Source organism: Chaetodon auriga, chromosome 16, assembly GCF_051107435.1.
Source record: "Chaetodon auriga isolate fChaAug3 chromosome 16, fChaAug3.hap1, whole genome shotgun sequence".
Classification (NCBI taxonomy): domain Eukaryota; kingdom Metazoa; phylum Chordata; class Actinopteri; order Chaetodontiformes; family Chaetodontidae; genus Chaetodon; species Chaetodon auriga.
Genome location: NC_135089.1, coordinates 20,263,840 through 20,287,806, shown reverse-complemented (window position 1 = coordinate 20,287,806; position 23,967 = coordinate 20,263,840). Strand labels below are relative to the sequence as shown.

Here is a 23,967-nt window from a genome sequence, read left to right as displayed (position 1 = left end):
GAGCCTTTCATACAACACTCACATGCCCATATGTTCAGTACACTGAAGGAGCTACAGGTCACTGTACTATTCCTCCTCTCCATACTGGCTGTGAACTGATCCCCTCCTCAAGTGACTCCATTATTAGAGATAGGAGACAAAACAGTGCAAAATGCATTCTAAAGATCAGCTAAAGCTAAAAAGAGCACTTGGCAGTCCAAGTTAGCCAAATTAAATGTCTATCTTTGTCTGATGTTGGCTTGTGCCACATTTGCATCATATTGAGCAGACAGTAAGAGCAGCAACAGTCAGGAAGAAACGATCATATCAGCCTTCTCCATCTAATCTCAGTCAGTTACACCAGGAATTTCCGACAGTTATCTGCCAATTGCTAAAAATAACTACTAAAAATAACCTCTCTACTAGTAGACCAAAGCAGACTTATTGTTTTCAAGCTGCTGACTGACAATCGACTGTCAAAATCGGCTTTAGCTAGTTAGCTAGCAAATTGAGCCAATGTTCCATGAGTGGTAGCAAACTCAGACTGACTCATTTTGAGAACCTATAAAGGGGTCTTAAATACGTTATTTACATGGAAGGCTATTGTGCTACAAGTACCAACAACAGTATCTCATCTACTACAGCCCCATGTACAGCATTTCGCCAGGTTTGACAGGCCTGCTGTGACTAGCTATTTAGGCTAACTCAGAGTGCAGAGGCCTCATATTAGCTTCAGCTAAACAAATGTTCCAACTGTGGATTTTGTCCCCTATCATCCAAGGTCGAGTCACACGTGGAAGTTTCACAGCCAGAATGCATGAGAGGAAAATACAGCAAACAATAGCTTTTTCAATGTACATGTGGCATATGAATGTTGAGATAGACCAGGAAACAAATCCTCACTTATTGTTTAATGCAACTGTCTTTCACTGTCATCTGTAAGATAGCTTAAACTTTTGGCCACTTTTTTTTTTTTTTTTGTCCTTCCTTTGCTACCAAATGGAAACCTGTTGCTAGCTATCCTCGGTTTGGTCTCCATCTATCTATTCATCTCCCACTCCTCTAGCGGGAGTTTTCAATTGTGAGACATTCTACCTGTGGTGTGACTAGTGTCCTCAAAATGGGGCTAAATCTAACTATCCACTGTTTTCTCCTCCGTTAAAGGCAATACGGTATCATAGCTTTATCAGAAGTAATTGTGGGACTTTATGCTGCTCATACACTCAAGGAAAACCTTATTTTGATATTCCCTTTGCTCTGGGGCTACGTTAAATAGACCGCACAGATCCATTCTCCATCATTTCTTTGTGTTTTGTCCTCTGCTCTAAGACTCCTTGATTGTTAAAGTACAGCCTTAAGTTTGCTAATTATTTAGACATAATGTCCACTTGAACAATCAGGTCTAATACAGGACTCCTATAATTCTCCTTCCTTTCTCGAAAGACAACATCATTTTGTTGCTTCGCTTGAGAAAACACTTTTGTCTTCAATTAGAAAGTGAGGGGAAGAGAGGAGAGCGGGCTTCCTGTCATGTGACTCATCGTGTAAGGTCAGGTGGTGTTGAGGAGACTTGATGATCCAGGTGACAGTTGGCTGGTCAGAAAATGATAAAAGAGAGTGACTGAAGAGGCTTTGTTGCTGGCCAGTATCTTCCTGTGCCGTTATGACTGATGGGAGGTTTCCTGGTGGTTTGAACCATGTGCTGCATGTGATTGGTGGATGGGAAGGACGTGTGCTTTCTTGATTCTTCGGAGTGGGTGAGCGCTGTGTTTTTCTGGCTGTGAGCTTTCCTGTATTTCTCTGGCAAGGTGGGACTTTTTGCACATCCTGTCTTTGGACTTGCCCCTCTGGTGTGAAGCTGCCCTTGAAGGCTGACTAGAGATCAGCTCAAACTTCCTTTGCTATCCCCGTAAGTATACATTTCTGCTAAAATCAGCCATTTGTGGGGTGTTCTCCATCATAATCCTAGATCAGCTTCAAGGATAAACATCCCCCTCCTACATCCCATTACTTTGGAATAATGGTAGGAAGCAAGGCAGGAAGTAGGGAATGGGGAAGGAAAGAATGTGGGAAGGACTGAGGGAAGGAAGAGAACAAGGCAAGGCAGATGACCCTCGCCTCTCTTCCAGAACATTCTTTTCAGGGATGAGACTGCGTCCCATTGGACGACGAGAGGAGTCTGGTCTTGTCTTTCCCTGACCCTCGCCTTTGTAAGACGGTTCCGCTGCTGCTCCCGCTCCCGCTTCCCCCGTCTGCCACACGGTCCTTCTCTCCACGCTCCCGCTCGCACCCGCTTTCCGAACGCCGGGAATTCTGACGCGATGGAGTGCTGGGTTGGCGGGAAAGCTGACCATTCTTCTCATCTGAGGGGTCAGGGGTACAATCGGGACAGGAGAAGTGAAACCAACAGCTGACCTACTGGTACATGTTGTGTGTGTGTGTTTGTTTCTGTGTGTGTGCAACTTACCAGCCAGTGCCTGCACAGAAGGCTGATCATGAGTACTGAGGAGCTGAGCCTGAATGGTTTCCACCACTCTCTTGAATCTGCGGCTGGGACCTGAGAGGAGAGACGATATCTCATGTTAGATCATATTCCTCATATTCCAGGATCTATAAATCTGCAATAACTAACTTCTTTGGCCACTTGGGTGCAGCAGAAATAAGTTGTGAAAATGCACATGAGCTTACATGTGCACTTGGCATGCATGTGTCAGTGTAAGTAGGAAGCAGATGGTCGACTGTACTATTACTGCACCAATTTACAATACCTTTGTTTACAGTTGCACCGCTTAATCCGAACAGAAAGACTTTAGCTCGTGATCTTCCCACCTGTTATTAGAGTGAAGGTGACGCTGTAGATGCCCATCTCTCTTCTTCCTTCCCTCTCTGCTCGTTCCCTCTCTCGCTCCCTGTCTCCCTCAGAAAAAGCAATGTCCACCTATGAGAGAGAGAAAGGACCACATGTCTTTGAGTTCATGACCGAAATTGTTGCATTAGTAAGTTTAGGTCTGTGTGATTATTATTGGTCTGTGTGTTTCAGTGGGATGGATCTGCTGGGTTTTTGCTACAACCACTAGGGGGCACCAAAGGTGAAAATTTTCAGATTTACACATAGTGGCTTTAAGGATAAAGCTAAAACAAACAGCTCTCAATCTATGTAACTGTAATTTTAAAGCAGAAAAGCATGCAATATTAAGTAATCTGCATGTTTCATCAACATATTTCAGACAGGTTGGGACAGGAGCAATAAAAGACTGGGAAAGTTTTAGAATACTTCAAAATAATAATATATTAATACTTGGAACTTGACAGGCTTCTGGAAGACAGAGGGGCCGCCGGAGGACTTGTACTCTGCCCGGAAACTGTTCTGAGACACCACACTGTGGCTGAGGGATGGGATCTGGAGAGGGACAAGAAAAGGGTGATGCTCAGTAAAAAAACATGAAATCTGTGCCTTTAACACCACAAATGGTACTATCCTGCAATGCTGGAAGTTGTCAAGGCTTATCTAAGCTTAATCGTACTCACAGAGAGAAAGGCGTGGACGATGTCAGCCTTGATAGAGCTGAGCGGCTTGTCTCGAATCAAAACAAAGATCTGCTCCTCTTTCTCCAGGCTGATGAAGTTACCGAACCAGGACCTCTTAGCCAGCCTGCAAAGAAATGAGTGTTTGATATGTGACAGATTAGTTCCAGTCACACATTTCACACAAGTACAAATGAACTAGAGAACAAAATATTCAGACTGGATGTTATATTTTTAACTGGCCTATAATGACTGACACAGTGTTCAGTCAGAGACATTCACGTCATGGAATTGACTATTTATAGCATTTTGGTCATACTGTTAAATTTGGCAGAAAAATATCTGAGCAGTGACCAGAATTCTGCAGAACGGGAGAACTAATAACCCTTAAAAACACAACACATGCATGAACATTAAACCGTTCAAAACAAATCATTCCAGGGGATTGTGCTGGTGGAGGGATCTGCAACAATGAACATGAAGAGTGAAAGTGTTACAGCGTCGTTTCAGAGCTAAGGGGCCCTGATGGCTAAAGCACTGCAACTAGGACTGTGGCACATTCTGCAGAGCTGTTTATCAAGTCACTGTTTTCATATTCAGTCTTTAAATTTGCAGTAACAGATTTTTTGACCACTTATGGGCAGAGGAAACGATCCAAGCTAGCAAACAGTGCTTGAAATGCCTGTTTCTTATCCAGCAGTTACAGAGTTGATTTGGAGTTGTGCTTTTGACCACCTCATGAATGGAAGTCCAGTATTGACTCATATTTCAGCTATGTGCTGAACAGAAAGTGTGCAGTGGGTTTGTCAGAATGTTTTACTGAGAACAGCTGCCTGCTCATGTTGGAAATGAAGTTGATGAAAGAAACCTTGCCTGACGAAAAACAATAGAAAGTGGCTGAAAAATGCTAAAAAGCTCTGTAGAGCTGAGAAATCCATACAGGTGGGTGATAATTTTCTGCGGGTATTCAACTTCTTTTACATACATGAAGTCGTGTGATCCACTGTGACAGAATTTTTTTTTTATTACAGTAAATCATACATACTCAACCATGTTTCCAGTGCAATTTCCTGTGTTCAATGATTGTTTCTTATACTAAACACTGCTTCAGTAGTTCATCCTACTAGTATGATCATGAAAATAAAACAATTCAAAATGTAAATTAAAACAAGTTATTCAATTTAATCTGAAAGGTCTTTCTTGACAGTAACAATGTCTGTTCTTGAGTTCAAAAGCATGAAAGCTGTGGAACAACTACTAAATGGGCCTTGAAGTCAGGCGAACACAAGTTTTGTCAACGAACACAACAAACTGTCTAAATTTTGTACTGCTCTTAGGTATAAAATAGAGAAAGACAAACGGAGACTTGTGTGAACTTACTCTGGACTGGACTCTGGAGTCAAACTGGACATGTCCTCCGATGTGGGGACTAAAAACAGAGAGTAAAACAGAGAGAGAGAGACAGGAGAGAGGAAGGAAAAGGGAAAAGGGCAGTGAATCTTGATGACAGGCCCTAATTTAATTGCTCTAATTACAGATTATCACAGAATCAGACATTACTCATCACAGCCGCAGGCTGCAGGCTGGGGCTGCAGCAAGTTTCTTGGTAATAATAGATTCTATCTTGGATGCAAATGCAGAGTAGGACAACTCTGATTATTTAAACTGTTAGCTAAGCATCAAATTCACACTGATGGAGAAAAATATTATATCGCTCTCCAGCTGTAAACCAGATTTTTAGGATGCATTATGTCAACCAATCAGTGCAGAGGATTCACACCATCTTCCCCTCCACTCACCTTGCAGTTTGCGGCGATGGAAGCGCGGCGAGCCCAGAAGGTTGTTTTTGAACGAGTTGAGCCTTGTTCTCCAATGGGCGGAGCTCGAGGCGGCCAGACCACCACTGCCACCTGGGCTTGAGGGCGGGGTCAGTGACAGCGAGGCCCCACCAGCTCCGTCCGCTCTGGAAGAAGAAGACGAGGAGGAAGAGGAGGGAGGGGTGGTGGAGGAAGGGTGTTGGATTTGGTGCACAGGTGTGCCCAGCGGGGTGGGCAGCGGTGAGCCCTGTGGTGTGACCTGTGACACAGGAGGAGGGGTGGCAGAGGAGTTAGAGGACGAGTGGACATTCTTGGACTTGAACACAGAGGGAGAGGGGAAGTTGAAGAAGCGTGGAATGGGGGACAAGAGTGGGGAGGGGGACGGAGAAGGGGAGCGTGGACTCTGAAGAGGGAGGGACTTCATGGAGTGAAGCTGGGGCCGGTCAGTGGGGCCCTTTGAGGGCAGGGTTTGGGTTTTTGGGTCAGGCGCTGGGCGGGTAGGCCGAGAGGTGGTGGCACTTCCTGGTTTGGGTTCTTTGGAGGTGGAAGCAGAGGTGGGGGTGACTTCTGATTGGCTGAAAGTGAAGACCGGGCTCTGATGGGCAGACAGAGAGAGATGGGGAGAAGGAGGGAAAGACGGGTGGACAGATGAGAAAGCAATGGTCATGAATTATGGGTCAAGGAAATGGTTCTTAAACAAGCCTCGATCAGACGCAACAAATGGAAGATGGATTTTGTGATACTCTCGGGTATAGTTATGTGTGTGTTTAAGTCTCTTTTTGTCCATATTAGCATGTGCACACAGACTTTTTTTACGAGACAGCATGATGTGTCTATGAAATGGGAATGTGTATGACTGAGAATGTGACAGTACGATGGAAAGGTAGGGCTAGCAGCGACAGTCTGACAAAGGGTTATCATGAAAAAACAGCATCACAGGAAATTTGGTTTTGGGCTATTGATGGCCAAAACTGATATTTATATATTGAAGCTGCCAATAATACACATGTTTACAGTGTGTTCGTAGGAGACGCCTGGAAAGACAGATTTCTGACACATCAGACAACTGTTTTTAGTCTACAACACTGCAGACAGCGAACAAAGACTGACTGACTGATTAGTTACAACTGAATTACAGTTAACACTTTGTTGCCTGCAGGAACCTGTATAAATATAAAAATGATTGCAAATTAAAGGATAACGCTGGAATCTTTTGAATAGTCTTCTTATTGTCAACAATTACAAAGAAAAAAGACCAAAAGTTACACATTTGATCATCTCTCACTACTAACTGACTTCCCTACTTTGTCTTTCAGACACAGCCCCAAGCCCACTGGTCTCTACTTAAGATGCAAATGTTTGAAAACTGGCCACAAATATGTAGTTTCGGGACTAAATATTTTTGTAAAACAACTGGGCAATGTAGTTTTATTAAATATTTCTCAGGAAGAGGAGGAAACTGCACTATTTTCAGCCGCAGATGAATACACACCTGATACGTTAGCAAGTATTTACAGCAGCACGAGGGTGTACGTGGCATTGAATTAAAATAAACCACAGTGCCTGTGTTTGTGTTAATAAAGGAACATGTCACCCAGACCAACACTAATATGTTCTAATAGTTTTTGGACAAAAATGGAGCTCTATGGAGGAATTAGCTGCAGGCGTTGGCTGCACAGAACGTACTTACTTAGTACTTCCTTAGTGCAAGCAGTGCATTGTTGGTTTTGGTCTTTTTGGAAAAATATACTTGTTGACTAGGGTGAAATTAGAAGATTGATACCACTCTGTTTCTACAGTAAACATGAAGCTAGAGGTAGCAGCTGGAAACTGGGAGAAACAACTAATGTTAGTCTGGTTCTGTTAGTCTAATAAAGCTCACTAATGAACACATTATGCCATATCTGTTTCATGAGACCCTGCTGGGTTGCCATCCAGGAATTTACTCCTCTTTGCCAGGAAATAGTCTGGTACACTCCACTTTTACAACCACAAACAGTTGTTTTTCCATGCAGGTTTTCATACCGATCTGAACAGGCAATATATAACGACTTAAATAGTGACCTTAAGAGGTGCTGGTAGGGTGATTTTGTTACCTTTGGACAGCACTAGGCTAACTGTTTCGTTTTCTTACCAGTATTTGTGTTAAGTTCAGCAAACAGGAAGCTAGTGGTTGCTCTATTTTTACTGTACATTCAGTGCATGAGAGTGGTATTGATCTTCTCATCTAAAAAAGGAAATTAGGGCTTTAACTGCTTGTAAACAGTAGCAATAATATCTATGAGAATCTGCATTAGCTGCTTTAGCATGGCTGATCTAGTCTTCCTCTGTGTCTCTAGATAGCAAGTCAAATCCTATTTTGGTGGGAGGCAACAAATATAATATATAAATAGCTCAGTACCACAGTTGAACACAGTAGAATAGAGTAGAATGCGGTGAAGTTCTTACCCTGGGACTGCTGAGAGGACTGGAGGACAAACCTGTGGATGCTCCGCTGACTGAGCGAGACCTTTTGAAGACAGCAACAAACAACAAGAAGATTCATCATTTAGGTGAACGGGAGTTTCAGGTGCAACAATCGAAACAAATTCTGTAGTTTGTAATCCATAATTCCATCAATGAAAAAAGCTTGCATGATATCTCAGTGCTGGTTTACCTCTGGCTGTGTGCATTAGTGTCCAGGGCCCTGCGAGGTGGGGTGGGAGACCCCTGTTCTGTGACACTGAGGACCTCCAGGCTCTTCCTCTCCGGACGACAGCGGCCATGACGCGTCAGCATGGGTGAGTCCACGCGCTTCCTGGGTGGGTCTTTAAGGACAGACATTTTAGTAAAAAAAAATATAAAGTATAATTAATCCTAAAAAAGTTCTCAAAAGTGCAAAGTTCAGAGGAATAATAACGTTCTCTTTCATAATAAAGCTGTTGCCTTGTTGTCCTTGGTTAGACTGTAAAAGTTTTCTCACCTATGTCGTTTCTGGGTGGCAGGTCCTCGTCCTCACAGCTGGGATATCGCTCCTTCCTGTCCAACAGGAGGTAATAGATCATCTTCTCTTGGTTTTCCCTGCAAAAGAAGATGCAGAGAGACACAGAATTTAAAGGTCAGGTTAAACTGACAGGAAAAGACAGAGGCTCGTCAGCAAGACAGGAATTTCATACAGGACATGAGGGCCATGGCTGCTGTGCCCCCTCAGTTTGGCCTTATGCCCTCATGTCCTGCAGCCACAGTGGCCTTGATGCTCCGCCTGTTCTGCCTCAGCTGATTTCGCCATTTTCTCCTCTGCCTCTCTCCCATCAACACCATTCAGAATTCTCATTAGACAACATCCAGTGAAACGCTGTGCACATAACCAGCAGTGGGTACAATTTTGAGTCTGATATGAACTCCTGGAAAACCTGACTTTTAATAGCATGACACAAACCTAGGATCAGCCTCAGCGTTGTCTTAGCTGACCCAGGGGCCTCACTGTTAGGTGCCTAAGGACTATTATAACCTGATGTTTGCAACATTACTGTTACCAATAAATCATTTTGTGAAGTAAACAGCTTTACCTATTTGTTCATTTTTCTGATAATTATACTGTTTATTAAAAATGAAATCATCCTTAACCCTTAAAATAACTGTTTTCATTGATGGACTTATAGACTTACATGCTGTTTTAAGTCACTGAAAGTTGCTGCTTGAGTTAAAAAATCAGCTCACCTGACATTTTTGTTTTGCTTTGTTAGCCATCTAATTAGCCTGCAGGCTAATTCAGCAAAGTAAAGTTAATGTTAATGAGGGTCAACGCAACTGTAGCACAAATTAAACCTGCTTTAATAGATTATTTGGCCCCTTGAGGTCAGGGCCAGAAAACTGCACACAAAATACTGATAATATTGTCACCATACAAAGTTACATATTAGCCAACAGTTGCTCATTTTGGTTTCCACTAGCTCTTAGACAAATATCTGGCTCTTTGGCTACTACGTGCTCCACCATGTTCACCAGCTCGATGCTACATTTGTCTGTCTGCTGTCTGGTGCTGCTCAGGTCGTGTACAGTACATTCATCAGAGCTTTTTCACTGACTACAGTTGCCTGCTGTGGCTGGTAAAGGTGACAATGAGAGCTGAGACTCGGTTAAAACAGTCGAGTTGGACCAGAAACAAACAAACAATGAGCTGAATGACACTAAAATGCTTCGTAGAGCTGAGCAGTCGGCGGATAACGATCTGTGCGTTTGTCATGATGACCCCTTTCACGTTACGCATAATCATTTGATCCACTGTCAATAAAAAAAACATTGACAAGTGCAGCTCTGATGTGAATGTTTGTTGGCTTGTCCTGTTGAAGAGGACGGCGGTGCATTGTGGGTAGCGAGAAGCCAAATCATTTTGGCAGAGAAGTGGGACACAAGGGATGGATGGGGAGAGAGATAAAAGGGCCATTGTTGATGTTGTTGCTCTTGTTCCTGCCATGCCAGGCAGATTAATGATGTAAGTAATTGACTGGCCACAATGAGACAAAAAAGACAATGAGGGTGAGAGAGAGAGAGAGAGAGAGTGAGACATTATGAGAGAGAAATTAGATTAACTACACACACAATTATGCAATTTCTTTTTTAGTGTGCATGCAAGCATACCTGTGAACTGCATCTGGGCCTCTATGAGACTTGACATGTCTGTTCAGCTCTTTTAATGACTGCATATGTCTGGAGACCAACAGGCGCAGCGCAGACACTAATGTTTTGAATTCTTTCATTCATTCATTTCTATGAATATTCATCAGCAGTTGGAGGTAAAGCAGATCTTCCTGTCACATATTCCAGCATGTTTACTACTCAGCACTGGTGCACATGGATGCATTGCTTCTCTTCAAAATGGAAATGTTAGATGGGTTGTATTTACTCACTCCTCACTTGTAAGGTCCTGTGTGAGTTTGACCCGGTCTCTAAAGCACCCTAAGGAGTACATGCTTTCCAGGACATCAGGGTCCAGCTCTGTTAAGGACAGGATCCTCTTCACACACACCCGGCGAGGGGGCGGCTGCTCTGGGCAAGGCTCGTTACGACCACTCCTGACAGGGAAAGGTCAGTGTATGTGGTTAACATGTGCAAGTATACAAACAGAGAAACATCCGTAAGTTTACAGCAAGCACTGATAGACACTGGGGTCCAACATCAGACAGGTTTTCACAGTCTAATATTATGGTGCAGATAATTCCCAACAAAAATAAGGTAGAGATAGGGAAAGAATTTGAATCTTGCTTTGAAACTGCTGTCACTTTAATGATAAGAGTATAGGGGGATTTTTAGGTAATTCTGAAATATAAGCAGGATAGTGTGGGTGCAGCTGGCTTGAGTGAAGGGAACAGGGAAAGAAAAAAAGTAAGAAAACTGAATGTACTTACTGGTACCAGGCATGTTTCTGTATTGCTTCTAGCTGTAATAAACAAAAATAGAAGACAATATTGAAGCACTGATCCAAACATGTCTTCCCATTTTTACAACTGATCTTGTAGCCCTAAAATGAAACAAGTCAACAAAGATGAAGCAGCTGCTGTCAAACTGAACACGCCAGCACTGCAGATACAATCATAATGCTAAAATTAGTTGTTTGTTTGTACAGAGTTGGCCAGAGAGTAACAAACGTGTTTGAGGAATTAGCCTGTCTCAGTGTGTTCCTATGAGCTTTCTCTATGGATGTATTACAAGGGCTGGATGTGGCCGAGTCACTCAGCTAGATTTAGAATTTTTCCCAGTGGCCACTTGTGGTATTGCAACCAAAAATCCCCTGCCCCATAGACCACCATTGTAAACCAGACATCTGTAGAACTGCTGACAGCACACCTCCAACTATAAACAAGGTCAGTTATTACTTTTTTATTGCATTTTTTTGAGACAGAGTTTTAATCTCTATAAAACTTTTCAAAAGACTTGCCTTAAAAGTTTTTGCAGACATTCGTGGCCCACTCGAGATGAATTACAATACCCCAACTTTACAACTTTACCTCAACGCATATACAAATACAGTTCATTATTGTTATTATCCTAATTTTTATTATTCTAATTCTTATTATTATTATCGTCGTCAGCCTCAGTTGTACATTACGCTTAGTTCTAATTAGCAAAGGTTAGTGTGCTCACAAGCTAAGATGATGAACATGGCAAACATTACACCATACATACATGCTAGCATGTAGCTCAAGTACAGCCTCACAGAGCCTCTAGCAACAACTTTCTATTTCTAGTGTCACAACTGCAGAAAGTTTGCCTGCAGTCCACTCCCATATCCCCTTGTACATTATATACTGTACTCTGTGAAAGTCCCCTCTCTGCATTTGGACTGCATACAGTGTAACCACTGCATCAATACTGCACAGCATCTCTTGGGGTTAGAGTAATGGAGCAGCTGCAGTTCTGCAAGCATGTAAAAAGTCAAAAGCGGGCCTTCTGTGAACGCTGTCTTTATACTTCTGCAGAGAAGAGACCAGTAAGCAGCTGCATACAGTAAGAGCTTTGCATTTGTTACCTTGCCTATAAAATCATGCAGGCAGCACAGAGGAGACACTCCAACATTCCTGTTTCCTAACTGATATTAATATTAATATTATGTGGGTTCACTTCCTCATGTTCTCCTTGCCAGTTACCCATGTAGCTTTGAAGTGGATTGAAATCTGTCTGTTTGCATGGTGGGTGGTTTACCATGGAGGCTGCTAGCAGACTGACAGAGACAGAGGGAGAGACAGTCTGACCTGGTTTCAGGCTCCATTAATCAACAGCTCATCAGACGAAGCCACAGCTTTGATTACATCTGCTCTGTTGTAGCTGACTGACTAACTGACCAGACTTACTCTTTCCCTGTGTCTTTATTGTACAGCATGTAGCCAACCACATTATCACAGCTGTCTCTATCTTTCTGCCTCTTAAACATGAATTCATTCCCACCCCACATGCCTGCTTTATCCCAGCCTCTCTTCATAACCTGAGTGCAGTGGAATTTCCTCTAGCAGTCCATTCACTCAGCCATTCATTTATTCATTCACTCATCCTCTCCCCTCTCTCTTTTAACGCCTTGCTTTCAGGAAGGAAAGCTGGCATTCAGGTGAAAAGGAAGCCAGTTCCTCGTCTTTTACACCCTCGGTGACTCCATCCTTCTTCACAGCCACTGATGAAGCTGCTTCATCCATCCAGTCATTCTTCTACATGCATCCATACGTACGTGACTCTTGTCCTTCACACATTTTGAGTTTCCATGAGTCCTGTTTCCACATAAACTGCTAACTTGCCTTTGAGGACAAAAATAAAGACTCAGGCCAGCCCTGTCATGGCTGACTCCACTCATGCCTTTAAGCAATACCTCAGGCCCATCCCTCTGCTCTGCTCTGTCCACCTGCCTCGTCTCCCTCTTCCTCCCTGTATAAGGTCCTGTGTCAGCATCAATTTCTGTCACATCTTGAAGCAGCCTGGGGCTGGGTCTTCTCTGCTCCTTCCTCCCTCCTTCCTAAATGCCTGGTTCATGCTTCATGTGCTGCAGAAACTGATGAGGTGCAATGTGAGTGGCAACGGTTGACCCGCCTTCACTTGTTACTGTTACTTCCCGTCAAGTTCTCCATTCATATGCAGTTTAGAATGATAACTGAGGCAGATCAAAATGCTGCATAATTTTTGGGTCCTTTCTTACAAACAGAAGCAGTCACAACCAGTATTTCTGATTTTGTTGGCTGAAATGGCAATTGTCGCTGACAGGGTTTATCAGCTGTAGCTAGCTAATTACACTAGCATTAGTTCCAGGAGTTAAAAATGTTGGCTAATGTTTTTTATTGCTTCCAGCTGACCCTTTTTAAACTGAAAACTCTCTGAGAGGGGCCTTGTTTGTGTCTTGAACTTGATGGCTACATACACGATACCTGCTAAAAGATTGAGGCTAGCGCTACGTGCTCCAGGCAAAAAGTCTGCATCAGCTGCAGCTGTTGATAATCCATGTAGAAGACATGGACATAAAGAAACAGCATTGCTCTTGTATGTTTGCCTGCTGAGCACAATTGTTGGTAGCTTCAAACAGCATATTTTTACTTTAATGTTAGAAGAGAGAGGGCTTTTAGGAGAAGGGCCGGCCGGTGTGTTTGGCAAACATAAAGATACCACAGGGTAACGCTGGATGGGATTGTTGGAGTGCAAACTCCCCCAAATCCAATAAAAAGCAGGACGGAGCTACAAATGTTTAAAACTGGTGCAGCTGAGGGGCAGAGCTACAGGAAACACTATGTGAGGGGAAACCAGGCCGCCCACACAGTGAGAAAATACTACACAGCTGAATTTTTGTATTTAACCTATATCGCCACAAGCTAATTACTGATAGCCTCCTTGGTGTTGGAAGTAGTGCTCGGTTAGGTAGTCAGCTAGTTAGCCGGGCATGCTCACGTTTGCAGCTTCGTTAGATAACCACACTGTTTAATCCATTCCTTTCTTCCTTAAGCTCTTGTGTTTTAGTTTCAGAAAGGATTCAGTATCACTCTCACAACAGCCTCCTGCACATCACTTCAACATGTGGAGAAATCCAAAGCTTGACAGGTCATTTGCTCAACTATGGCTGGACAATGGTCGTAAAGTTGAGGGGTTTAGTAACTCTTTGTGTCCAAGATGATGTTTCAGTTGAACTGAAATGAATTGTCAAATTTTAAGCTTCACTGTGATAAAAACAATATATCACTATAGGTGTGTGTGTCTCCCCCCGTATAAGCCCCGTGCCCCCTTCCCTCCTCACCGTCAGCCTCTTGTCAGCGTTGACTTCAATCATTCCTTTGAGCAAAGCTTGGCAGTCCGGAGGTATAAAGTGGGGCATGTGGAATACCCCACTCTTCACTTTCTCTAGAAGCTGCCGCAGGTTGTCGTGGTCAAAGGGCAAGGCACCCTGGGAAGGGAGGGGAGATGATGGAGGGACAGAAGATAGATTACGAGAGAGAAAACACATTAAAAAGAAATGCACAGAGGTGAGGTGGAAGTGCAAGTGGAACCATGAACTGTCTGTGGCTGGTTGCTTTCTGTGCAAAAAATATCACAATCAACATAGTTAAAGCATTACTTCAACATTTTGGGAAATTGCTGTCTTACCATAAGCAGTTAGCTTAGGTTAGCATTGAGACTGGAATCAGTAGAAAACAGCTAGCCTAACCTCTAAAGCTCAGTAATTGTGTTATCCTGTATATTGTTTGTTTAATCTGTTCAATAACTGAAGTGTAAAAATACAATTCTCATTTTTACAGAGGGTTATGTTCTTCATTTATGGATTAAACGAATGAGATATCATGTGATAATTAGTGAGCTTGGAGGGGCTGGTCAGTGCAGTTTTCTTGCAGACAAATGCTGCGATGTCTTTGTGTTATGCTTCACACAGAAACACATTGTATCTATATTTAAGGCTTCACAAATGTGTGTTTTTTACATCCATGTTTGCAAGCGGTCTTTTTCTTCCCTGCTTTTTGCTGGCGCATTGCTACATCTCTTGGCAGGTTCCACCCACCAACTGTCACTCAGTGGAAAAGTGTAAAGCCGTCAGCAGCCGGGTACTGTGTCACCCACAGGCCTGTGCATCCTACTATCTTGTTAGTATAGCACAAGACGCAAACAAAATGGTGAGCAGCTCATCGCAACTTTGCTCCAAGGTGCCAACAGTGTTATTATTACTGTTCGACCTGAGCTGCATTGTGGGAGTCAAAGGTCAGGGAGAAAAAGACACGCAGCTAAACACTGGAAGAGAGAAAAGAAACAACTAGGATGTCAGAAGGATCTTCTTACCACAAGGAGAGCAAAGAGGATGACTCCACAGCTCCAAACATCTGCCCTGCGACCATCGTACTTCTCCCCCTGCAACACAAGTGCAAGGACAGGGTGGTATTAGACATGCACACACACACACACACACACACACACAGATAAAGAAGGAAACATACCCTTATGACCTCTGGGCAAGCATAATGAGGGGATCTATAAATAAAGAAGGTGAAATTATTAAATGAATTCATCAGACACAAACATACACACAGACAAAGGAAGCAGTGACTTCCTGTGAGTATAAAGCGCTGATTCATGTAAAAAAACACTGCAGCCTGAGTGTACAAAAACTGAGAACACCCGCTCTTCGATCCATGGAATGGATTGAATAGGTGAATCCAGGTGAAAGCTACAATCCCCTATTAAATTTGTCTGTTAAATCCACGTTTTCCACCTCCTGATGGGCAGGTGGTTTCAAAATGTTTAAGCTTTATGAACAAAGCCATCGATTATGTGGAAAGAAGCACAACAGAGCACTGAGTGGATGTTCTGCACACTTTGTGTATATCACCAAATTTGATCAACTGTTTAAATACAGGTTGCTTTTAACCCATTGCCCAGTACTCACCCACAACTGGTTTCCAACAGGCTGTCCCCGACTTGTAGTGAGGCCATGCCAAAGTCTGCTATCCTGATGTTATTCTTCTCATCCAGGAGAAGATTCTCTGGCTTCAGGTCTCTGTGACTGAACATACACACACACACACACACACACACACACACACACACACACGCTCAATGAAAGATCTTGAGGATTTTCCAAACCATTAACAGCAACTAAAGCTAAATTAACCTTGTTTGCACACTTGGTTAATTCATATGACATGTCAACACTTCTACCCAAATGGAGATTGGCTGTTTGTCAAAGCATAGTGATCTTTAACAGAGAGTGGTCATGTGTGTGTCCTGGTTCTTGCTGTCAGTGGACACAAAAATAGTCTTTTCCAGGAATACAATAAGCTTGATGATGATTATGAACAGATTTTTACAGTAAAGGTGGTTTTCAGATGGACCTGACATGGATGCATGTCAGAGGTTTTATGATCAAACCAAACCTTTTCCACCAAACGCTTGTTTAAGGGAATGCTTGTTCTCATACCAGCTCATACTGGACTGCATGAAGTCCAACAAATCAAACATCTGTCACATTTTCCATGACATGGGCTGGTTGGTGTCAGAAGCTGATTATTCCAACTTATATTATTAATAAAATGTATATTATTTCATTCAGGTTTAAACATCAGCTTTCAGTAAAAAAAAAGCTAGTTTGGTGATCATTTGTGATGAATTAATATGATGTCAGTAGGTTAATAACATGAATCATAGCACTGGTAAATTAAAGGTGCTCTTTGGAGTGCTGTGGAGCAGTTTTTTCCATCAGTGGGTGCATCTGCACATGTACAAGGACACACATGTGCATGCACATGCTTGTGGACAGCCTGCCAATGGTTTCACACTATTTCACTGATCTACTAGTGGCGATAATGTACAAAGAAATGCAGCCAGTGGTGCCAGTAGAGGCAGGGAAAAAGGACACCGGTGAATTATTTCACCATAGAAACATGAAACGCCAAAGTAAGCTGGCTAATTTGGGGGTAACTTGCCAAATGTTGTCTTTTTAATCTAATATATACATTAGACATGGTGGTGTCAGGTCACATGACCACCTCATAAATGTGGACAAATGGAACAATGTAATGACAAGAGGTTAAGAGCCAAACAGAGACACACACACACACACACACACACACACACACACACACACAAAAGAAAAAAAAAGGGGCCATTAGCCTGTCACAGACCATATGGAGTGACTGTGGCAGAAGTCAAGGGCGGAGATGATTTGTCTGAAGAATTTCCTGGCCTCTTTGGGGGTCAGCCTGCCCTTTTTCACCAGGTAGTCAAATAACTCTCCGCCGGACACGTGCTCCAGCACCAGGTACCTGAGAAACGGAAGGCCAGAGAGATCAGAAAGATGGAAACAGGTCTGGAAAGAGAAGGATCTTTGGTAACAGGAACATACCAAATAAAGTACCTGCCATCCAAATTCATGCACACAAGTCACGGATGCTTTTTCTATACATACAAACTCAAACACACACTCACAGCTCTTTGTAGCTTCCATGTCATGTGGTTAATTATCTCAGTTTTGTCTTACAGAACCTTTTTTCCTTTTCAGATGTAAGGTTCGGTCTGCTCTGGCAGAGATCAAAAAGCAAAGAGCGGAGATTTCTAAAAAAAAAAAGACAGCGGAAAGGAGAAAGATAAAGAGATACTCACAGGTATTTGTTATTCTCATAGACATCATGCAGCTTCAGAACGTGAGGGTGCTCTATTAGTTTAAGAATAGCTATTTCTCTCTCCACCTGGATAGACAGAGGGAGGGAGGGGAGGGGGTGTGGAGAAAGGTTAAGAGAGAGGTAGAGAGACAAGAGGAGGAGCGAGGTTAGAAATGATGGAGATTGAAATGTCAGAGGGAAGAGGAGGATAGAGAGAGGAAGGAAGCACGTAAAGGCAGAGTTAGGTGAAATGTGGAGCAGAGGGAGGCAGTGTTAAATGGTATTGTAAATTCCTTGGGATTCATTTCTGGGCAGAAACAAGTCATTGAAGTTGTGCTAAAAAAGGGGCTGTCGAGAGGGAGGGGCAGAAAAAGCAAATAAGTATTTATTCCGACAAAGTGTGCTTTTAAAAGCGTGAGGGACAAATGGAAGAAAGAAAGGAAGGAACAAAGATATTTAGAAATTCTGAATGACATACAGCCTGTGCTGTCTGTCACATTTCCCTGTCAAAGCTTGAGTACTTGTCATGGCCTGTACAGTAAGCTTGCTCAGACGTGGCTCCTAATGTATGTAGACATAAAGCTGCATGAATCAATATTTTTCTATAAGCAATGACCCGAAAAAAAAGTGAAATGTAAAGGGGGCCACTCAGAGTGATAAACCTACACAGAATTATCACCAACTCTGCAGGTCCCCTCAGCTTTAAGGAGAGTTTTAGCATCTTTCAGTTCATTGCGTTGGTTTTACGGCCCATAACTTTACTGTCAGCGCTCCCATCAATCTCTTCTCCAGCATCAACACCAGTCAACCAGGCAAAAACACAATGGGCACTACCTGCCTTGAACCAAACAGCAGACAGACACAGTTAGCTGCTAGCTGGTGAGCATAGTGGAGCATTTAGCAGCTAAAGAGACAGATAGCTTGTTCTGGAGTTGGTGGAAACCAAAAGAGAGCTGAAAGAGAGTGAATGCTGGACTTACATTCACCACATGGCACAAATAATAGCCTTGGATGAATGCTAATTTTGCTCAGTTTCTGCAAGATGTGTAAACAAGCAACCGTTTAAGCTCAGTTGCTAAGTTGCTTAGCCACAACTTTAAAAGTTCACATTATATCAATGTTGTGCTTACAGCTTGTTGTACTGTCCCAAAGTGGCCCAAAAAATCAATTGATGCAGGTTTAAATTTATGACAGATGGACATTAGCTATTTTATTGATTAATCTATACTAGGCTGCATGAACTGCAAACCTACACAAGGATCTGGATGTCGTAATAAGATGCACTTGAAAATATCCAAATCTGTCCTATAAAAGGAATGAATGAAGTTAATCAGATCTCATTTCAGCACCAGCAGCTGTCCATAGTATGACCTGTTAAACTCACACATGGCACAGAATGAGGCCCAGTATCAGCTTGGTCTCCACATGGCTGGACTGATTATTGGATGGTGCGTTTATGTCATTTTCATTGTGGTTTGAGGTCTTTCAAGGTCTTAGGAGTTGAAACATAAAGTCTGAAACATGCTTAAAAGTTCTGATGAATCCTTTCATGGGGCCAAATTCTATTGATTATAAGCCATGTTTGGTCCAATGGCAGCCATGTGCATGAGATTCTGTTTCACTTGATGGAAAGGTAGAATAGAAACACCTCTGACTGTAATGCAGTCAGGCACTACACTAACTATGACCTCAAGGTTAAACCATATTACAAGCATCACAGAAGTAGACTTTACATCAGCACGGTTGTATACTGGACTACATTAGTGAATGTGAGAGGACAAACGTGGGCAACAACTGCCAGAAACATATTTCCAAACTTCTTATGTTTAGCCTCTGTGTCATGTTGGAGCCCTTGAGCAGAAAGCTAAAATTGCAAAGGCACATTTGGAGTGTCAACATGAAAAAGCTACTTTACTGTGCTGGCTGTCCCAGCTAAAGCTAGCAGACAGCAGCCCAGTAATGCGGTTACTGACAGTTATCACAGAGCGGGCAGTGGGCAGCTGTCCAGAGCATATAAAAACTGTATAAACCGGAGGACTGGGGACCAGTGACATTTGCAGGGGATGAAGGCTTTCTGTCTTTGGTGCAAAAGATTGAACACTTGGATTTGTCATTTGGCTATATAAAGAAATCTGGGCAAAAACACACGGATTTATGCTGTTTGAGCCACCCATACCAGATGCCTGACTGTCTACGCATGTGCGATCTGATACACTGTAGAACAAGGCACTCTAGCTTTCTGCAGACCATAATCAAAATCAGTCTTCCTCAGACACTGAGACGTTGGTCTAAAACACATGAATGACGACGCCTTGTGTGTTAAAGTTTTTTACCCCATGTAACATGCTGTATTTTAAAAAAGACAAACTGTTCAAAGCTGCATGAAACCAGCCACATTAGAAAAATGGCAACATGAAAAAGCTATTTCAGTTTTAATTCAGTCCTATGTGTTTCAGCTGCAGTAGCTTTCATCAGAAAGCTTAATTAGCAGAATGAAATCATCTCTATTGTTCGCTATACAGAAGCAGTGCCCACACACTCAGCAGCTCCAAGTTACAACACACAGATGGGCTTTTCTTGACAAAAATATAGACTCCATTTCTGTTGCTATTTCTGCAGGTTGGAGGGTGAAAGCTTATGATTTGAGCTTTGTAGCCACCATAATGACAGTCACAGCGACAACAGGCACAACAAGTACAGCACATAGACAGACATAAAGATAGGCAGATGGACAAGTAGTTGAGCTACATTATAGGTGCTGTACCTTCATTAGAACTGATTCGGAGAGTTTCTCTCTGTTGACAATCTTTATGGCCACCTTCTGCCCTGTTATACAGTGGACACCCAGCTTCACCAGTCCTGAGAGACACAGAGAGAGAGGAAGAAAATGTTTGAGGATCAGAAATCATCATGCAGCGTGAAAACAGGAAGGAGGGGTTGTCATAAATAATTCAAAAAGCTTTACTGACATTGTCACAAACATTGACCAAACTCAGCTCACCAAAAGGCTGATTGGAATCTGTGTTAAGAGGCCTGCTGTGATGTCTTCTCACCAAACACTAAAGAAATGTATGGCCGCTCATGAATTCTAGGACATCCTTTAAGAAGGTGGTAGCAGAATAAAACCAATGATGTTAAGAATTACAGATGGAATAAGGATTAAACCAGGAGCTGTGATTATCATGTGTTAAAGTGATCCAGGATTCTGGAATCAGCTGATGCACCTTGCAGACGTCCTACTGGCCCTGCTGCAAGAGGAGGCTCCTACCTGTCTGTCCCTTCCCGAGGGTCTTCTCCAGCCGGTAAGGCCCCACATACTGGCTGGACTGGGCCACCGTCAGCTCCTTGCTGCTCATCCTTGCTGAGATGAAATTCTACTCCTGATATAAGGCAGATCAAGATAGCGGTCGCTCCTGCTCCGTGCGTAATGCCGTAACGCACATCACTGGAGAGGAGAGGTACGGAGGACGTGCTCTAAAGCCGGGCCCTGCAGGCTACTCCCATGCACTTGTTTGTCATGCGGTCAGGTCCGTGCTTGGAGTGAGTACCGGCCCAGTTTCTACTCTATAAGGCCTAGAAGAAAGTGTCTCCCAGTCTCGGGTTGTGTCTCTGACTACAGCGCAGAGAGCAGCATCATTCAGAGAGGGAAGGTAGAAAAGATCAGAAAGAACCGGACGCGTGAGGTTTGACCGGTGCCGGTGATGGGAGACGTCCACAGTAACGTGTCTCATCAAACCCACCCCCTGCTATAAATAACATGAGTTTAAAGCTGATTGATCCTATATAGCTTATACAGCTGGTCAAAAGTGGGGCAGAAAAGACTGATCTCATTCAGACCTGGACAGGAAGGCTACATTTGCCACAGACTGATTTCCGTAAGAGCAGAGTCTCAAATATCCCAAGTCAGAATACCCTGATTGAATGCATTCTCTGATCGATATCAGGGACCCCCCCTCTCCTCGCTGCTGCTACCGTCCAAAAATGTTTTTCATAATCCTTCCAAGCCCATACATTTCCCGTTTCTTCTCAAGCCAGGCCTCGTTTGGTCAGGATCTGTCTTTCTGTGCAGATGCGGCGTTGTCCAGATAATAATCTATTATCACAACAGCATCAGCAAGAAGAATGGGTTTTCCAATATCCGGTGCACACTTTGGCTCACCCCTCCCCGGCCTTGCATCAGGAAATAGAGGAAGAGGGGGGAGAGCATCAAAGAGGCAAACAGCGTCGGACAAGACCGGGCGAGACAGGCGCGATGCGCCCTCTGTCAGGACAGCTGCGGCGCAGAGAGGTGCGCTCGGTGCGCCGGTGGAGGTTCAGCGCTCGGCCCGGTGATTAATCCTGTTTCTAGAAACAACAAGCATCCTCAGCTGGCCTGGTGGTAGCCGCCTCCCCGCCTCTCCTCCCTCCCTCTCTCGCTCTTCCTCTCTGTGTCTCTTTCTCTCTCCCTGGCCGGCTATGCTCATGATATCACCGCATCTCCTCCCTCAGCCGGCGCCAAACTGCAGCCTCCAGAACAAATGACAGAAATGAAAAACAACAAAAAAGCGCCTTGAGGAAAATTATGTCTCAGTTTGTCAGAGGTTGCCCGCATCCACCGGGGTGTCCATCATCCACGGGATGGTCTCCTCCACTCTGCTGCTGCCTGTGATATCCCCGTTTCCCTTTCTCTTTTTCCCCGCCTCTCACGCTCCCCCTCCTCCTCCTCCTCTCTGCTTCCTACTCTCCATCGGTCAGCATCAGCATCCGGGTTCCGCTTCTCCCTCCCCACCCTTTTTTACTACAGCAAAGTTCCATGTTATGTGTTTGACTGCAACAACAGAAAATATCAGTATACCAAAGACTGTCAAGTACCACATGGTCCAAGCCAACATCACAGGTGTGCTCCAAAACAAGAGAACATTAGAAACCACGACGAACACATGCAGGGATGTTACAGAACACTGGTAACACTTTCTAATGAGGATAGCTGAGCAATGCTTAACTAATGCATGACTCATGATCATTTGATGCACGAGTTGATGCTGGATGTATCATTCGTTTCTGCTGTTATTAAGACATGTTCAGGTCATGTGGTTATTTTCCATTGAACCACTTAATGAATGTCACTTCACGATGCTGCGTGATTCAGCTGTCTTTAGGTGACATTCAGGGATGGAGCAGAGGTTTAACTTTAGCAAAGATAATTAAGATCAGTTCAGTTTCAGTTTTATTGCTTATATGTAGGTTGACACAGGAACACTGTACAGTGAAATGTGTTGGATGAGGAAAAAACAGGTCAACTCAGCAATGAGAACATTAGCCATAAAATAGATTCAAAAAAAAAAAAAAAAGAAAGAAAGAAAGAAAAACGAGGCAAATAAGAATACAATTCTATACGTATTAATTATCTAATTGTATTCTTATTTGCCTCGTTTTTCTTTTTTAAATTATGATAATTAATAGTATATAACACTATATACATAATATGTATATATAACATGTATATAGTGTTATATGCGCATTAATTATCTAAATGTACATATAATTATATAAATATAATACTATATGAACATGAGAAATATGTGAAAAAGTAAATTATGTGTTTATCATAGTCTATCAGGAGATTGGAATTTCAACAGAAAAACTCAGTGTAACCAAGTGTTTTATCCCCTAATGGGAATATGATGATATTATTAAAACGCTAACCCTTTTTCCAACAAGGCTAAGAACTTCATCATCATACTCTCAGAGGTAGAAACAATAAAAACACAAAGTAATCTCTACCAATGAAACGTTTGGACAGACTCATCCAATGCTTTTCTTTATTTTTATTATTGTAGATTAATACTGAGGCTTCATGAGGCCCTCACCTGGAGGGGTTCTCAGTTAACAGGTATGCCTTGTCAAAAGGTAATTAGTGGGATTTCTTTCTTTACTACATTTACTACAGTAAATAGGATAATTCAACTCATTTAGTAATTCATATTATGGGAGGAAATGCTTAACTAATTAAAGAGAATCAACAGTGGATCATTTCTTAAAGACATGAAGGTCCATCAGTTCAGAAAATTCCAACAACTTTGACTGTTTCTTCAAGTGCAGTCACAACAACCATCAAACGCTCCCATTTGTTTATTTTTATTTTTTTTGCATTGATGGTATATAGAATGTTTCCGAAAAAATGACAGTTATTTTCTTTGCAGATGACACAAATTTGTGTTGTGATAGGAGTTTGAAGCAAATTGTGGATTTTAACAAACCATCTCTGAATTCATGTCAAAGTCACAATATTGTACAAAAAGTAAGAAACAAGTTCACTGTTTTGTTGGGTTTATTTGTTGTTTGTTTTTTTTCCTTTTCTACCAATTTGTTTGCGTAATTACAGTACAGAGTGAAGTACATTTCAGTCTAAATGTTGACTTAAAGGACCAGTGTGTGACATTTCGGGGGCCATATTGACAGATTATGGCAGAACTCTAAATTAATATATGTTTCCATTAGTGTAAAATCACCTGAAAATAAGACTCATTGTGTTTCTGTTACCTTAGAATGAGCTCTTTATATCTACTGAGCCGCAT

General features: G+C 42.8%; 1 protein-coding gene across 2 annotated transcripts; it reads right to left on the bottom strand.

Moving 5' to 3' along the window:
* Window positions 1-22,110, bottom strand: brsk1b (BR serine/threonine kinase 1b). Of its 2 annotated transcripts, none has more exons than XM_076753621.1 (20): window positions 20,679-22,110; window positions 20,175-20,269; window positions 17,412-17,497; window positions 16,934-17,074; window positions 15,700-15,816; window positions 15,251-15,284; window positions 15,096-15,164; window positions 14,065-14,211; window positions 10,709-10,740; window positions 10,211-10,375; window positions 8,284-8,381; window positions 7,978-8,128; window positions 7,770-7,830; window positions 5,304-5,580; window positions 4,885-4,933; window positions 3,508-3,631; window positions 3,278-3,379; window positions 2,809-2,917; window positions 2,447-2,536; window positions 1-2,342 (listed from the first exon to the last, which is right to left on the bottom strand). In XM_076753621.1, the coding sequence occupies exons 1-20, from the start codon at window positions 20,764-20,766 to the stop codon at window positions 2,119-2,121; spliced, it is 2,259 nt and encodes a 752-aa protein (XP_076609736.1). In that variant the 5' UTR covers window positions 20,767-22,110; the 3' UTR covers window positions 1-2,118. The 2 variants fall into 2 exon arrangements, with proteins under 2 accessions (XP_076609736.1, XP_076609735.1); XM_076753620.1 differs by having other exon boundaries at window positions 5,304-5,916; window positions 20,679-20,914.
* Window positions 22,111-23,967: the final 1,857 nt, after the last annotated feature.

Coding starts and splice junctions, on each gene's coding strand:
- brsk1b (XM_076753620.1), bottom strand. CDS start 20,766: ATGAGCAGCAAGGAGCTGACGGTGGCCCAGTCCAGCCAGTATGTGGGG. Junction 15,165..15,250: donor CTTGCCCAGAGGTCATAAGG/GTATGTTTCCTT, acceptor CTTGTGTTGCAG/GGGGAGAAGTACGATGGTCG. Junction 10,376..10,708: donor CAGAAACATGCCTGGTACCA/GTAAGTACATTC, acceptor TTTCCCTGTCAG/GAGTGGTCGTAACGAGCCTT.